Raw genomic sequence first — 15,955 nt, forward strand, 5'->3', positions numbered from 1 at the left:
AGCTTTAAATAAACCAATTTCAAGTTTAGGTGGGGGGGATGTAGCTTGTAGGGTGAGTTTCAGTTGTTTCTTAGTGGCTAGTAAAATGCCTCCACCCTTCTTTTTAGGTCTTGGGATAGAGATAATGTCATAGATATTGTTTGGAAGCTGGTTAAGGAGCACATTATCAGAGTCCTTCAACCAGGTTTCAGTTATAGCCAGTATGTCAGGTGTTTCATCTAATAAGAGGTCATTGAGGATTGAGAATTTTTTGTTTAGTGATTGCGCATTAAAAAGAATAAGAGCCAGTGCCGTGATGCCGATAATTTGGGTGAGTGGGGGAGAGACCATAGTAGTAGGAATAGTTTTGAGGTATGAGCGATGGCGAGAGGCATATTGAGAAGGGCGTCTGTAGCTGTTATAGTTGAGTTTTGGGATGTTCAGCATGTTTGAAATGAAAGAGAGGAAGAGGGTCGCTAGGAGATTATGTATTGAAAGTTTATGTATTGGGAGTGGACATTAGTTGACCTGGGATTGAAAGAGTTTCAGAAAGGCAGGGGTTTGTTGCAATGGTTATTGATAGAAAGGTGATATGAAGATACTAGTACGGTTACAGATAACGGAAGGAATACTGTTGCATGATATACAGTGTAGTAATGCACGTACTCAACATAAAGGTCATGTATATCTGTACATAATAGGCTATGGAAGCAAGAGATGTCCAAACACAGAGTTGTACTGTCACCGAAGGTCACACGAAGGGGCACACAAAGGGGCAGGCCCCTTTGTCGCGCGGCGCCTAGTGTCTTTTCGTCTTTTTAAACGTTTGCCGGCGCGTTCGGGTGACGTCAGCGGCGCGACTTCTAAGATCGGAGGCAGAGGCGGCGTCGGTCGGTCGGCAGGACTAGGCCCAACCCTGGTGGACTTGTCTCCGGATCGAGTCGCTCGGCAGGAGGGGCTGTGCTGATGCAGGGCGGAGCAGCTAAAAGTTGTTGGCCGAGAGGAAGAAGGCAGCGCAAAGGTAGGATTCTCACGTGGCCGGGGCAGGGCCCACAGTGGTAGGGCGAGAGTTAAGGGCCTTACCCCGATGGGCTCGAGCGCCGGCTGCGCGGGCCTCTCTCACAGCTCCTACTCGGGTCCAGCGATGGCGTCTTCACGGATCGGTCGCGTTGCATGAAAAGGGCGCCTGATTAAGTGTTAGCCCTTTATTTATATTTATAAATGATCTGGAAAGAAATACGACGAGTGAGGTAATCAAAATTTGCAGATGATACAAAATTGTTCAGAGTAGTTAAATCACAAGCAGATTGTGATAAATTGCAGGAAGACCTTGTGAGGCTGGAAAATTGGGCATCCAAATGGCAGATGAAATTTAATGCGGATAAGTGCAAGGTGATGCATATAGGGAACAATAACCCATGCTATAATTACACAATGTTGGGTTCCATATTAGGAGCTATCACTCAAAGAGATCTAGGCGTCATAGTGGATAATACATTGAAATAGTCAGTTCAGTGTGCTGTGGCAGTCAAAAAAGCAAAGAGAATGCTGGGAATTATTAGAAAGGGAATGGTGAATAAAATGGAAAAAAAATCATAATGCCTCTATATCGCTCCATGGTGAGACCGCACCTTGAATACTGTGTACAATTCTGGTCGCCACATCTCAAAAAAGATATAGTTGATTGAAGAAGGTACAGAGAAGGGTGACCAAAATGATAAAGGGGATGGAACAGCTCCCCTATGAGGAAAGACTAAAGAGGTTAGGACTTTTCAGCTTGGAGAAGAGATGGCTAAGGGGGGATATGATGGAGGTGTTTAAAATCATGAGAGGTCTAGAAAGGATAGATGTGAATCGGCTATTTACTCTTTCGGATAATAGAAGGACTAGGGGGCACTCCATGAAGTTAGCATGGGGCACATTTAAGACTCAACGCACAATTAAACTCTGGAATTTGTTGCCAGAGGATGTGGTTAGTGCAGTTAGTATAGCTGTGTTTAAAAAAGGATTGGATAAGTTCTTGGAGGAGAAGTCCATTACCTGCTATTAATTAAGTTGACTTAGATAACAACCACCGCTATTAGTAGCAACGGTAATATGGAATAGACTTAGTTTTTGGGAACTTGCCAGGTTCTTATGGCCTGGATTGGCCACTATTGGAAACAGGATGCTGGGCTTGATGGACCCTTGGTCTGACCCAGTATGGCATGTTCTTATGCCTGAATTCCACACTAATCCCTCAAAACCTGGCAGATATGCGCCCTAAGTCCTATTGAAAGGTTTCACTGTTGTAAGATGGCTCTCAGAGGTATCACTCTCACCTACTGCAGTCTAATGAGCAGGAGCCGAGTATGGGCATTCAGCACAAGGGCTTGCAAACGGCATGTTCCCATATCAACACAGCGCAATTTCCATGATGCAAACAACATTGCAGTGAACAAGCAACTTAGGTCCTGGAAACAGCATTAGGAAGAGGCAACACAGGCAACTTCCTAGGCAGCCTCAAAGGCGCCCAATATGCAGGCCGCAGAGCCTGTTTCTGCTTGCTTTAGGATCCTGTGCTGGCACAGCTTCACAGGAGAGCCAGCATGGCCCTCTGCCTTTGGTCCTGATTGCAAATAATAATAGAGCTTGCTAGTACCTGGCAGGTCCATCTTTGAAGAGGTGAATGGGTTTCCTTTCTTTAGACAGAAAGGGTAAACTTGGCAAGCAATGGAAGCAGAGACCTCCCTGCTCACAGGTTTCAGAGCTTGCTGGCAGCCCAAAGCAGCTGAATCCCTAATGGAAGAGCAGAAAGTGAGATGTGACTCTGCTCTCACAAGATCTGGAAATGTTTGTGTGCATTGCACTGAGGGAAGAGAGGGAAGCCGAGAGCTTGCTTCAGGCAGGGAATGAGGGGAATACACAATGGGGGTAACCAGAGCCAGTCTTACCCCTTCGCCATCTTCCCAAATTTAGCTTTCCTCGGCATTGTAGCGGCAGACGGTGTCTCTCTCTCTCTCCTGGTCTCTGTTCCTCTCTCAGTCTCTCTCCCTGCTCCCAGTCTTTATCTCCCCTGGTCACTATCTCTGTCCCCCAGCTCCTGTTGTCTCTCCCTCTCTCCCTGCTCTCAGTCTTTATCTGCCCTGGTCGCTCTCTTCTGGTCTCTGTTCCTCTCTCTCCCTGCTCCCAGTCTTTATCTCCTCTGGTCAGTTGCATTCTCTTTCTTTCTGTCCCCTGCTTCTGGTCTCTCACTCCCACTCTTTCCTCCTTCACTAGGTTCCTTGCCCTCCTCTTGTTTACCGTCAGTCTCTTTGTTTCTATAGGAACCAAGCACAATGCCGGCGGCATTCTCACACCTGAAGTAATACGCACTCAAGAGCCTTCCAGGCGGAAAGCGTGCTCACGTCTGTAACGGGGCACATTACGCAGTGTATCAGCATTGTGAGCTGGCCCGCTGGCTGCCAGGGCGCATGTGGGAGTGGGCTGCTTTTGCTCCCTCCCTCTCCAGCCCGGATTATGATACCAAGCAGCCATGGACCTGGCAGGAGGGGTGAGTCACCACTATAGGTTATGGCAAAGCCCTGTTCTGTCTGGAGGAGGCGCTCTTCCCCATCCCCTGGGGCTGTCTTAAGAAGGCAGGCAGGAGGTGTTGTCTTGTCCCTCCTTTTATTTTGACCCCTGAAGGTTGTGGCCCTGCTTCCACCTTGAGAGGGGGAAGGAGTGAGTTCTTGTTCCCTCTCTTCCCCAGCAGTTCTGCCCTGTCTTGGTTGGGAGGGGTGTTCTCTTGCCCCCTTCCCATGGTTCTGCCCCATGATGGCTGGAGGGAAGTGTCAGCTTTCTTGGCTCTTTCCCCAGGTTTGCTTCATGACTGGTGGAGGGAGAGTATACCCTCCCCGCCCTGCTCCTCCCCCCTCCCCAGTTCTGCCCCTTTTGCCCTCCCTTTCCCCTCCAGGCCTGTCCTAAGAGGAGTGGAGAGGGACTGGGAAATTTCCTTCTCTAGTTGAATGTAACTTGCCCTGAGCTACAATGAAAAGGCCTGAGCCAAATAAACTTAAAGAGTAATAAATAAGTGCCCTGCTGGGTCAGACCAAGTCCATCGGGCCTAGCATCCTGTCTGACCTGTCCGGGTCACAAGTACCTGGCACATCCCCTATTCCCTGTATCTCACTCCCAGGGATAAGCGCTGGCTTTCCAAGTCCACCTGGTTAATAACTGTTTATGGACTTTTCCTGCAGGAACTTCTCCAATCCTCTTTGAACCCCGCTATGTTACTTGCCTTGACCCCATCCTCTGGCAACAGATTCCATAGCTTGATTGTGCGCCGAGTGAAAAAGTGTTTTTAATCTGCTGGCTGATAGTTTCATGGAGAGTCCCCTAGTCCTAGTGTTGTGTGAAAGGACATAAGAAATTGCCATGCTGGGTCAGACCAAGGGTCTATCAAGCCCAGCATCCTGTTTCCAACAGAGGCCAAAACCAGGCCACAAGAACCTGGCAATTACCCAAACACTAAGAAGATCCCATGTTACTGATGCAATTAATAGCAGTGGCTATTCCCTAAGTAAAATTGATTAATAGCCATTAAGGGACTTCTCCTCCAAGAACTTATCCAAACCTTTTTTGAACCCAGCTACACTAACTGCACTAACCACATCCTCTGGCAACAAATTCCAGAGCTTTATTGTGCGTTGAGTGAAAAAGAACTTTCTCCGATTAGTCTTAAATGTGCTACTTGCTAACTTCATGGAATGCCCCCTAGTCCTTCTATTATCCGAAAGTGTAAATAACCGAGTCACATCTACTCGTTCAAGACCTCTCATGATCTTAAAGACCTCTATCATATCCCCCCTCAGCCGTCTCTTCTCCAAGCTGAACAGCCCTAATCTCTTCAGCCTTTCCTCATAGGGAAGCTGTTCCATCCTCTTTATCATTTTGGTTGCCCTTCTCTGTACCTTCTCCATCGCAACTATATCTTTTTTGAGATGCGGCGACCAGAATTGTACACAGTATTCAAGGTGTGGTCTCACCATAGAGCGATACAGAGGCATTATGACATTTTCCGTTCTATTAACCATTCCCTTCCTAATAATTCCTAACATTCTATTTGCTTTTTTGACTGCTGCACCACACTGAGCCGACGATTTTAAAGTATTATCCACTATGATGCCTAGATCTCTTTCCTGGGTGGTAGCTCCTAATATGGAACCTAACATCGTGTAACTACAGCAAGGGTTATTTTTCCTTATATGCAACACCTTGCACTTGTCCACATTAAATTTCATCTGCCATTTGGATGCCCAATCTTCAAGTCTTGCAAGGTCTTCCTGCAATGTATCATGGAGCGTCCCCTAGTCCTAGTGTTGTCTGAAAGGATAAATAACCTTCCCTATTTACCCGTTCCACCCCCTCATGATTTTATAAATCACAATCCTATCCCCCCTCAGTCTCTGGCAACAGATTCCATAGCTTGATTGTGCGCCGAGTGAAAAAGTGTTTTTAATCTGCTGGCTGATAGTTTCATGGAGCGTCCCTTAGTCCTAGTGTTGTGTGAAAGGATAAATAACCTTCCATCACGCCCATCCTCAAAAATTTACACTGGCTCCCCAGCAACTTCAGAATCTTGTATAAGTCCCTGAACATTATCCGCAAAACCATCCACTTTCAATCCACACTCCAACTTAAAATTCCGTTCAACCTTCATTCCTCCACGAGACCGATCAGAATGGCCTATAAAGGGTCCCTTCATGCCCCACTTACTAAATCCACGCTTCACCCCTCCATACGGAAACGTGCATTCTCCACAGCCGGACCCTCTCAATGGAACTCACTACCACCAGAGCGTCGCCAGGATCAATGTCCATTTACCTTTAGAAAGAAACTGAACACTGGTTGCTGCTCTTGGGGGATGGGGGAGGGGAAGGCTGGGGAAGTTTTCTGTTTGCTATCTGAACTTGTTTTTTGAGGTTGAATACTGAAGGAATACTGTATTCTGCTGCTTGTTGGTATTTTGAGGTGCTTTTTCGGAAAATCAATAAAAATTGTTTCAAATAGAAAGAAACTGAAAACCTGGCTTTTCGAACAAGCCTTCCCTTGATATGCCCAGCCTCAAATTCTGTCTCGTACAGCAGTCATCATTTCTGAACCCAGCCAGAACCACTCTGATCCTTTAAGATATTAAGAACCTTCACTATTCCTGCGGTACTCGTGCTGTAATCCTGTAATAATGTTCACCACCCTGCCTGCTCCTTAACCCTCTGTTCCTCGATCTCCCACCCCTTTACCCCTTTTTCCCTTAAGATTGGATTTCAATTCCGTTTTCACACTGTCATTTAATTTAATATTTCCCTTAAGATTTGATTGCAATTCCGTACTCACGCTAAGTTATTTGATTTAAGTCCTTGTTAACACTAATTCTGTCTTATGTTAAGCTATTCTACCTTTCTTAGTTGTCCTGAATTAATCTCCCTGTTTATTGTAACTCTCTCATATATCGCTGGTTATCCCTTGTTTGATGTGAACCGATATGATAAGACCTGTGTCTTGAATATCGGTATAGCAAAAATAAACAAATAAATAAATATTTACCCGTTCCACCCCCTCATGATTTTATAAATCACAATCCTATCCCCCCTCAGTCTCTGGCAACAGATTCCATAGCTTGATTGTGTGCCGAGTGAAAAAGTGTTTTTATTCTGCTGGTTGATAGTTTCATGGAGCATCCCCTAGTCCTAGTGTTGTCTGAAAGGATAAATAACCTTCCCTATTTACCCGTTCCACCCCCTCATGATTTTATAAATCGCAATCCTATCCCCCCTCAGTCTCTGGCAGCAGATTCCATAGCTTGATTGTGCGCCGAGTGAAAAAGTGTTTTTAATCTGCTGGCTGATAGTTTCATGGAGCGTCCCCTAGTCCTAGTGTGAATACCATCTGGTCCTTGTGATTTATTATTGTTTAGCCTGCCAATCTGGGTTAATAATTCCTCCATTTTCAGTGATGCCATCTGGTCACTTAGTCATCACCATCAAATAATGTTTCTGGTGTGGGTATGACCTCAGCATCCTCCTCAGTAAAGACAAAGGCATAGAATTCATATAGATTTTCTGCTATTTCCTTGTCCTCCTAGTATCTCTTGGTCATCTAGAGGCCGAACTGATTCTCTCACAGGCTTTTTGGTTCTAATACACTTATGTAATACCCATGCTCAGATACAGACGGCACACCAATGGGGTGATAAAAGAATTTGATAGCCTCTTTGTGGCTGGAATCTCAGGCTAGCTCGAACGCAGTCTCCAAACCCCACGGCAATGATTCTTTATTGGATGGGGAAAAAGTTTCCCTTTCAAGGCCCGGAGTGCTAGGGGTGACTCTTTGTAGCTTTCTTTCCCTGTAAGAGGAGTATTTTCCCACTTAGTGCTTTTAGTGCCAATAATCTCACTATCCAAATTAAGGCTTCACTGATTGATTGATAATCCGATGAAATATAGCACAATTAAACTCAATCCACAGCACCACAGATTGTTTTTCTCTTTTGTTACAGTTCTTTTCTCTCTGTCTGTGCAGGAATCTCTATACCAGGGCAAAGCAAACAATGCATCCTCCAAGGCTTTGCAAACTGGAGTTCCCAGGTGGGAAAGGTATCCTTTATATGGACAGGAAAAACACTTTCCCAAAATGGTGTAACACAGTCTCTTGCACAGAGTTAAAATCCTCTCTCTCCCGAGGGGTGAAGACTCCAGATAGATATCATCAAAAAGTTGCAAATTGTCCTTACGGTTAGGTGATCATTCCTCAGTTTTTCTTTTCTCTCTCCCTCTCTTCTCTTTCTGGATCCGAGATGGGAGGGATCCACTTAGAACAAGCAGGTCCCACTGTAGGAAGGAAGGAGAAGTCAAAAATCTTCCTTCTGGACAACCACTTTTTGCGAGTGGGTGAGTTGTCTTTAAGTGACTGTATTTGAAGTTCTCCTTCGGGGGCTTCCTTAAGTCCAGAAACTTGCAGACTCCCTCCTCAACCTGCAGCCGCTACGATCTCTGCTGAACACCTGAATCTGCCTGTGAGTGGTGACACCTTAGTGAGTTTTGCTAATCAAGTTGATATGTTTGCTATAACTAAGAAATCGTTTAAAGCTATAACTGGATCCTCCATTCCTGTTACTGTTCCTGATATTCCATCTAATTTTGGAACTAATTTACTAGATACTGGGGCTAATGGCCTCAGTCTCTCCTGAACCTCCTGACATGTCAGTTAAAGATCTCTGGAAAATGATAATTAAATTGGACAGTAATTTGTCTCAATATATGTCGCAATTTAATTCTGCTTTGATTGAAACTAGATTTTCTATACAGCAACAAGAAAAGAGATCACAGGATCTTGAAAAATATAACTCTATCAACTCAGGTTTCTTTATTGTCTAATGCTGAGTCTGCCTATATCAAAGATAGTTTAATATTACATAATAATTTAGAGGCATTGGAAAATTTGATAAGGGTTAAGAACTTGCGATCTGTCAATTTCCTTATACTAAATTATCACCTATTGAAATGTTTAAAAAATATCTGAAAGAAATTTTGGCATTTTCAGAGGATAATATTCCAGCCATTTCAAAAATATTTGATTTACCCAGACAGAAAAGTACTGGTCAAGGTAATCAACCTTCGCCTACAAGATCTCTGAGGGTTTCTACTTTTTTGAAAGAATCCCTGGATATAATCTCTAGTAGGTTAACCTTAATAGTTTCCTTTTGTGCTGAGAAGGATAAAGATTTGGTCTTCATTACATTTGTTAAAAATTGTGACCTTCGAGGAGGAAGTGACATCACTGACTAGCATGGATGTCTAGCCCCAATTCTCTGCTTCCTCCACTGCTTTTTTATAGCATTTTCTTTAGCAATTCTGAAGCTACCCCCTGGGAAATGCTGCAATCGCCAAATAAGACGAGTGCCGACATGACCAGCCATAAAAAGCCCGTCAATCTGGGCCAGTACTCATATGATGCAGCTGGATCTTGATTTGCGGCCCTGGGATCTAAGACGGCTGGGCCTGATGGCAACGGACAGCCCGAGCTACTAACCCCCGACATACAGGAGGGGGCTACGACATTGAACTCTCTTACAAAAAATGATTTTGACAAATGGTTTGCAGAAATTAAAAGTGACATTCGATCTTTAAAAAAAGATATGAATACCAATCTGGAAATCCTCCATGTGGAAATGCAGGATTTAGGCCGCCGAGTTCATGGAGGGGCAGGCTTTAAAAGTAGCTGCGATTTCTACGGACATAGCTGATCTGCAGCGGAAACATGAAGAGACACTACTCAAGCTGGAGGACCTCGAGAATAGTTCTTGCCGGTCCAACATCCAGATCCGGGGCCTCCCTGAGATTCCAGAATTCGCCAGGTGACACGTAAGATCTGCACAGCACTGTTAGCGATAGAATTTGAGAAAGGGGAGCCCCAGCGACAGACAGATGTAGTAGTTGAGAGAGCTAATCGGGCCTTGGGAAATGCCCCCCAAAACGCGCCTAAAGATGTCATTGCTTGCCTTCATAGCTACCTTGTTAAGGAAGATTTGCTGCGCCCGCCGGATGTCTCCATTTAGCTGGGAAGGGTATGAGCTGCAACTTTTTAATGATTTGGCACAAGCTACTCTGCGGCGCAGAAGGGAAGTACAGCCATTAACAGCTCTCCTGAGGAAGGAAATCTGTTATCGTTGGGTGTACCCGTGGGGCCTGGCCTTCATGATCCACGGTGCAATGACACAGGTGAAAACCATGGCGGAGGCCATGCTGGTTCTCCAAGCAGCGGGCATGGACATCTCTACTTTGGATAATCCATCTCTGAAAATTCCAGCACACAGCCAGCCCCAATGGCAATGCATGGGGAAGGGTGGACGGTGCCTTACAAGAAAACCCGTGGACCCAGAAGACGTAGATATGGGGAGACTTACTTGAAACCTGAGGCCTTGGCCAGTCTGGCACGAGAAGATGGAGTGTGTGTGATAGGCACATGTGATGACTTTATGTTGAGGTACATCATTAAGTTTTGCTGGTGGAGTTCCCCCTGGAAGGGCTCGGGGATGACCTGGATGCTCAATGAGAAACTAATGCAAGGGAGTGGTAAATCTCATGGCTGGTTATAGGAGGTTACATACTTCCAGTTTTTTACCTGGTTACTCTTATTGATTGTCTGTTTGGAAAGTTTTGGGGCTTGATTAATCCAGGGGGAGAAGGGAGACTGACACACGCCCAGTTTAAGATTTTAGAGTTTTATATGTTACAGGCCAGTCATATGACAACTAAAGACAAGCAGCGGGGGAGGCCGGCACTCCTACTATGGTAGGGGTCCACCACGAGGGTGGGCGAGATGGCACGGGGATAGGGAGGGGGGGAGAGGGGGGGCGGTGGGAGGTTGGATATACTAGGGAAACGATGTCAGCAACACAGTGGGATCTTAATTCTGGTAAAGGCTAACGGTGGGAAGGGGAGGGAGAGTAAATCATGTGTCCAGCTATTGGGTTTCAGGTGGGTGAAGGTGGGATATTGTTGTATAGATGGTTGACCTTAAGTGTATCTCCATAAATGTCAAAGGATTAAACTCCTCTTTTAAGCGCCAACTGTTCTTTAAGGAACTTACGCGGCTCTCAGCTAATATAGCTTTCATTCAGGAAACCCATCTACGACACAGAGATGAGCATTTACTGGCTTCCCGGCGATATCCTTTACAGTTTTTTGCACCGGCAAGAGTACACCGGAGGTATACTGGGGTGGGAATTCTTTTTGCTCATAATTTGCTTGTCCAGGTTCAGGACAAATATTAGAAACATAAGAAATTGCCATGCTGGGTCAGACCAAGGGTTCATCAAGCCCAGCATTCTGTTTCCAACAGAGGCCAAACCAGGCCACAAGAACCTGGAAACTACCCAAACACCAAGAAGATCCCACGCTACTGATGCAATTAATAGCAGTGGCTATTCCCTAAGTAAACTTGATTAATAGCAGTTAATGGACTTCTCCTCTAAGAACTTATCCAAACCTTTTTTGAACCAAGCTACACTAACTGCACTAACCACATCCTCTGGCAACAAATTCCAGAGCTTTATTGTGCGGTGAGTGAAAAGTATTTTCTCCGATTAGTCTTAAATGTGCTACTTGCTAAATTCATGGAATGCCCCCTAGTCCTTCTATTTTTCTAAAGTGTAAATAACCGATTCACATCTACTCGTTCAAGACCTCTCATGATCTTAAAGACCTCTATCATATCCCCCCTCAGCCGTCTCTTCTCCAAGCTGAACAGCCCTAACCTCTTCAGCCTTTCCTCATAGGGGAGCTGTTCCATCCCCATTATCATTTTGGTTGCCCTTCTCTGTACCTTCTCCATTGCAACTATATCCCCCCCCTCCCACCCTCCTCCTCCTCCCAACCCAACACCCCCATCCTCCTTCTCCCCTCCAATACCATATACCTGACACCTTTGTGAATAGCTAAAGACCTGACACCTTGTGAATAGCTGTAAATCTAAATAATGTTTACCTATGTTTATCTACTCTAAATTATTGTAAAGCCCGTTGCTACGTTACGTTACACTGTGAACCGGGGTGATGTTTTTAACGTGCCCCGGTATATAAAAAACTCTTAAATAAATAAATAAATAAATCTTTTTTGAGATGTGGCGACCAGAATTGTACACAGTATTCAAGGTGTGGTCTCACCATGGAGCGATACAGAAGCATTATGACATTTCCGTTTTATTCACCATTCCCTTCCTAATAATTCCTAACATTCTGTTTGCTTTTTTGATTGCTACAGCACACTAGGCCAACGGTTTTAAAGTATTATCCACTATGATGCCTAGATCTTTTTCCTGGGTGGTAGCTCCTAATATAGAACCTAACATCGTGTAACTACAGCAAGGGTTATTTTTCCCTATATACAACACCTTGCACTTGTCCACATTAAATTTCATCTGCCATTTGGATGCCCAATCTTCAAGTCTTGCAAGGTCCTCCTGCAAGGTATCAGTCTGCTTGTGATTTAACTACTCTGAATAATTTTGTATCCGCAAATTTGATAATCTCACTCGTCATATTCCTTTCTAGATCATTTATATATATGTATATATATATATATATATTGAAAAGTACCGGTCCAAGTACAGATCCCTGAGGCACTCCACTGTTTACCCTTTTCCACTGAGAAAATTGGCCATTTAATCCTACTCTCTATTTCCTGTCTTTTAACCAGTTTATAATCCACCAAAGGACATCGCCTACTATCCCATGACTTTTTAGTTTTCTTAGAAGCCTCTCATGAGGGACTTTGTCAAACGCCTTCTGAAAATCCAAATACACTACATCTACAGGTTCACCTTTATCCACATGTTTATTAATCCCTTCAAAAAAATGAAGCAGATTTGTTAGGCAACACTTCCCTTGGGTAAATCCATGTTGACTGTATTCCATTAAACCATGTCTTTCTATATGCTCTACGATTTTGATCTTGAGAATAGTTTCCACTATTTTTCCCAGCACTGACCCACAATGGCGTTTTCTTATCCTGTGGGTCACGATCCGTAATAAACCTGTGGTGCTGGTGAGCATATACTGTCGACTATCTATGCAAGTTGAGACCATGAGGGAGGTGTCTCAGCATTTAGCTACATATCCTGGCATAAACATAGTTATAGCAGGGGATTTTAATGTGACTATCGCACCGGTGACTGATACCTCTGCTCGGGTCTCCAGAGGGGACTGGAAGGGCTAGGAGGGCAATCAAACATCTTATTACTATGCTTAATCTGGTGGATATTTGAAGACTTAAATATCCTTATAGTAGAAACTATACTTTTTACTCCCACCCCCACAATACCTATAGTAGAATCGACTATTTTGTAGTCACCAAAGATTTGGTTGGCGGTACTTCTATCGCAGATATAGAACCCATAACATGGTCTGATCACGCCCCAATTAGCTGGTCTGTATCACTGCAGCTTTGTGATTCAGGCCGCAAGTTCTGGAGATTAAACGACTCCGTTTTGAAGGAGTCAAGATATCATGACCGCATTGTGGAGGCACTGGATGATTATTTTTCTACCAATGATGTTGCAGGGTAATCCCCTGTAGCTATTTGGGAGGGCATGAAGGCTGTGTCATGGGGCCACTGTATTGGTCTAGCCTCCTACCGTAAGAAACAACAACAGGCCCGCTGTGAGACCTTGCTGCAAGAACTGAGGGATTTAGAAGAGAGACAATATCTTAAGAGGCTTCGACACAGGAACACATTAGAATAACCTGGTTTGAGTCATACTTAAGTAATAGATTTTTCCAAGTTCAAATCAAAAACTCCATATCAGAAAATGTTAAGCTACAAACAGGAGTTCCGCAGGGATCCAGCCCTGTCTGCAACACTCTTTAACATTTACCTCCTCCCAGTATGCCACCTACTCGCAGGACTCGGAATCATACACTACATATACGCAGACGACATACAACTACTGTTACCCATCGTAAACACAATTGAAGAAACATGAAATTGGTCAATATGTATCTTGAAATAATCAAACTACTACTAAACCAACTGGAACTAGTAATAAACTTTGATAAAACTGAATTCTTACACCTGGAACGAAAAAATATATACCCTATCCAATCTACAATAGCAATAAAAAAAATCAAACGGTGGATTTAGCAATAAAAGTACGGAATCTAGGGGTAATAATTGACCCAGAACTAAACATGAAACACATTTCACAGAAATTAAAGGAAGCTTACGCCAAATTAATGGTCCTCAGAAAACTGAAACCCCTACTAACCCTGGCTAATTTCCGCACAGTATTACAAGCAATGATATTCGCAAGCACAGACTACTGTAACTCCCTACTACTTGGATTACCTCAAGTTACCATTAGACCGCTCCAAATATTGCAAAATTCCGCTGCTAGAATATTGACAGGAAAAAAGAAAAGAGACTACATTACAGGAACACTTGCTGAATTACATTGGCTACCTATTGAACAAAGAATACAATACAAAGCACTGTGTATAATTCATAAACTAATCCATGCTGAAAAGGCTGACTGGCTTAACACAGCACTTCGCGTACATGTACCACACAGAAATCTGAGATCAGCTAATAAGGCACTACTGACTGTTCCATCTGTTAAATCAACATGCCTCACTCAAGTAAGGGAGAGAGCTCTGTCGTTGGCCGGACCCGTACTGTGGAACTCTGTGCCACTTGAAATAAGACTGCAGAGAAATCTGAATCCATTTAAAGCAAGTCTAAAAACCTGGCTTTTTAAACAGGCTTTTTACAAAGAGAAGGAGGAAAACAAATGAAAGCTAAGTAAGCACCAAGTAATCAGTTTTTTCTTTACTATCTCCAAACAAATACTAGAGTACAAACGTTAGATTTGAACCCTATAGCAGTTTTCCAACCAACAGATAAGCTTTAATTAACACATAGTTCTCTTATAGAAAATATATTACTGTTCAATGATGGCACATGTATAATTTATCTATACCAATTAACTTTTGTTTTGGTGCCTTTTTTGTAAACCGTTGTGATAGTAAACTAACTTAACGACGGTATAGAAGAGTTTTTAAATAAATAAAAACATAAACGCCACCCAGGGGTTATTCCCTTTAGGCTGTTGATCCAAAAGCGGGAGGCACTAGCAGCCTTGGATGTGGATACCATAGCTTATACATTGGATATTTTAAAACAAAGATATTATGAGTTTGGGACAAAAAATAGTAAATTATTGGCCTGATGGTTACAGACTCAGTGTGTAAAGGCTTTAGTTCATAGTATTAAGAATGCTTCTAGTGAACTACTTTTGAATCAGGATGAGATCCGGATCCGCTTTCAGGCATATTATGAGGAGTTGTATACGCCGGAGACAGAGCCCTCGGAGGAGGACATCAACTCCTTTCTTTTTTTTTAAATTCTTTATTTATCACTTTTCAAATTTAATACATACAAGTATCACTTGCATTAAGAATTACAGAGTATTGTATTGAAAAAATTAAGTAAATATACAGTATAATCATTTACTACTTCACAATAATCTGTATATCAAATAGGAAAATAAGAAAAGCATTGTTTACTTATTGAGCGCAAGACAAAATGCAATATGACTGAATAGTCAAAATTAGAAACATAAGGTTCTCTCCCCTTTATTTACTTACTGCCTGCTCCTCAATCCCCAACAGGATTCTAAGATGTTCAGGATTTGTGAACTGATAGTTCTGCCCTTTAAATTTCACAACACACCTACAGGGAAATTTTAACAGGAATTGTCCCCCACTATCAATTACATTTTTTCTAAATACTAAAAACCTTTTTCTCCTAATTTGTGTGGACCTAACTAAATCTGGATAAATCCAGATCTTTTGCCCATAGAAAGTTTTACCTCTATTCCTAAAAAAATACTTTAGGATATTTTCTCTATCAGAAACAAATGCAAAGGTTACTAACATTGTACCACGATTTTCAACATGTATTTCTTCCTGAGATTTCATCAAAAAATCTGATATATTCAAAGATTGTTCTATACCTATCTTATACTCATTCAGACCCCTATCTGCAACTTCCTCATTATTTACCACTTTTCCTCCTTCTTTTGCTATTACTTTTGTATTCACAAAGAAAGCTTTCATTATTGTGGGTAAACATTGTTCTGGTAATTTTAACACTTGAATAGCATAAGACCTAAACAATTCTACCGGACTGATTTTCTCAATTTTGGGGAAGTTTATAACCCTTAAATTCAGCGCTCGTGTATAATTTTCTAAACTTTCAATCTTTCTCTGAATTTCATCCTCTGCCTTAATTTGCAAATTTTGTATTTTTTCTACCTGATCTACCCTTTTTTCAATACTAAGGATCTGTTTTTGTTGACCTTCTAAAATATCAGAATTTTTTTTCACTACTACATTTGTTTCTTGAACTACATCGGCAAGTTTCAGAATAGAAGAATCAAGTTTAGCAATGTAATTCCAAAG

General features: G+C 42.9%; 1 protein-coding gene across 3 annotated transcripts in view; it reads left to right on the top strand.

Moving 5' to 3' along the window:
* ENTPD5 (ectonucleoside triphosphate diphosphohydrolase 5 (inactive)) overlaps positions 1–15,955 on the top strand; it is a 235,517-nt gene that overhangs the window by 14,041 nt on the left and 205,521 nt on the right. For 2 of the 3 annotated variants that reach the window (XM_029598443.1, XM_029598449.1), the window contains exon 1: positions 3,463–3,511. The exons of the other annotated variant lie outside the window; for it this stretch is intronic. In XM_029598443.1, the coding sequence (XP_029454303.1) occupies positions 3,478–3,511 (34 nt within the window). In that variant the 5' untranslated portion in view covers positions 3,463–3,477. Of the gene's footprint in view, positions 1–3,462; positions 3,512–15,955 lie in introns of those variants that run through there. 3 annotated transcript variants of the gene reach the window in all.

This window comes from Rhinatrema bivittatum, chromosome 4 (assembly GCF_901001135.1).
Source record: "Rhinatrema bivittatum chromosome 4, aRhiBiv1.1, whole genome shotgun sequence".
Taxonomy (NCBI): Eukaryota; Metazoa; Chordata; class Amphibia; order Gymnophiona; family Rhinatrematidae; genus Rhinatrema; species Rhinatrema bivittatum.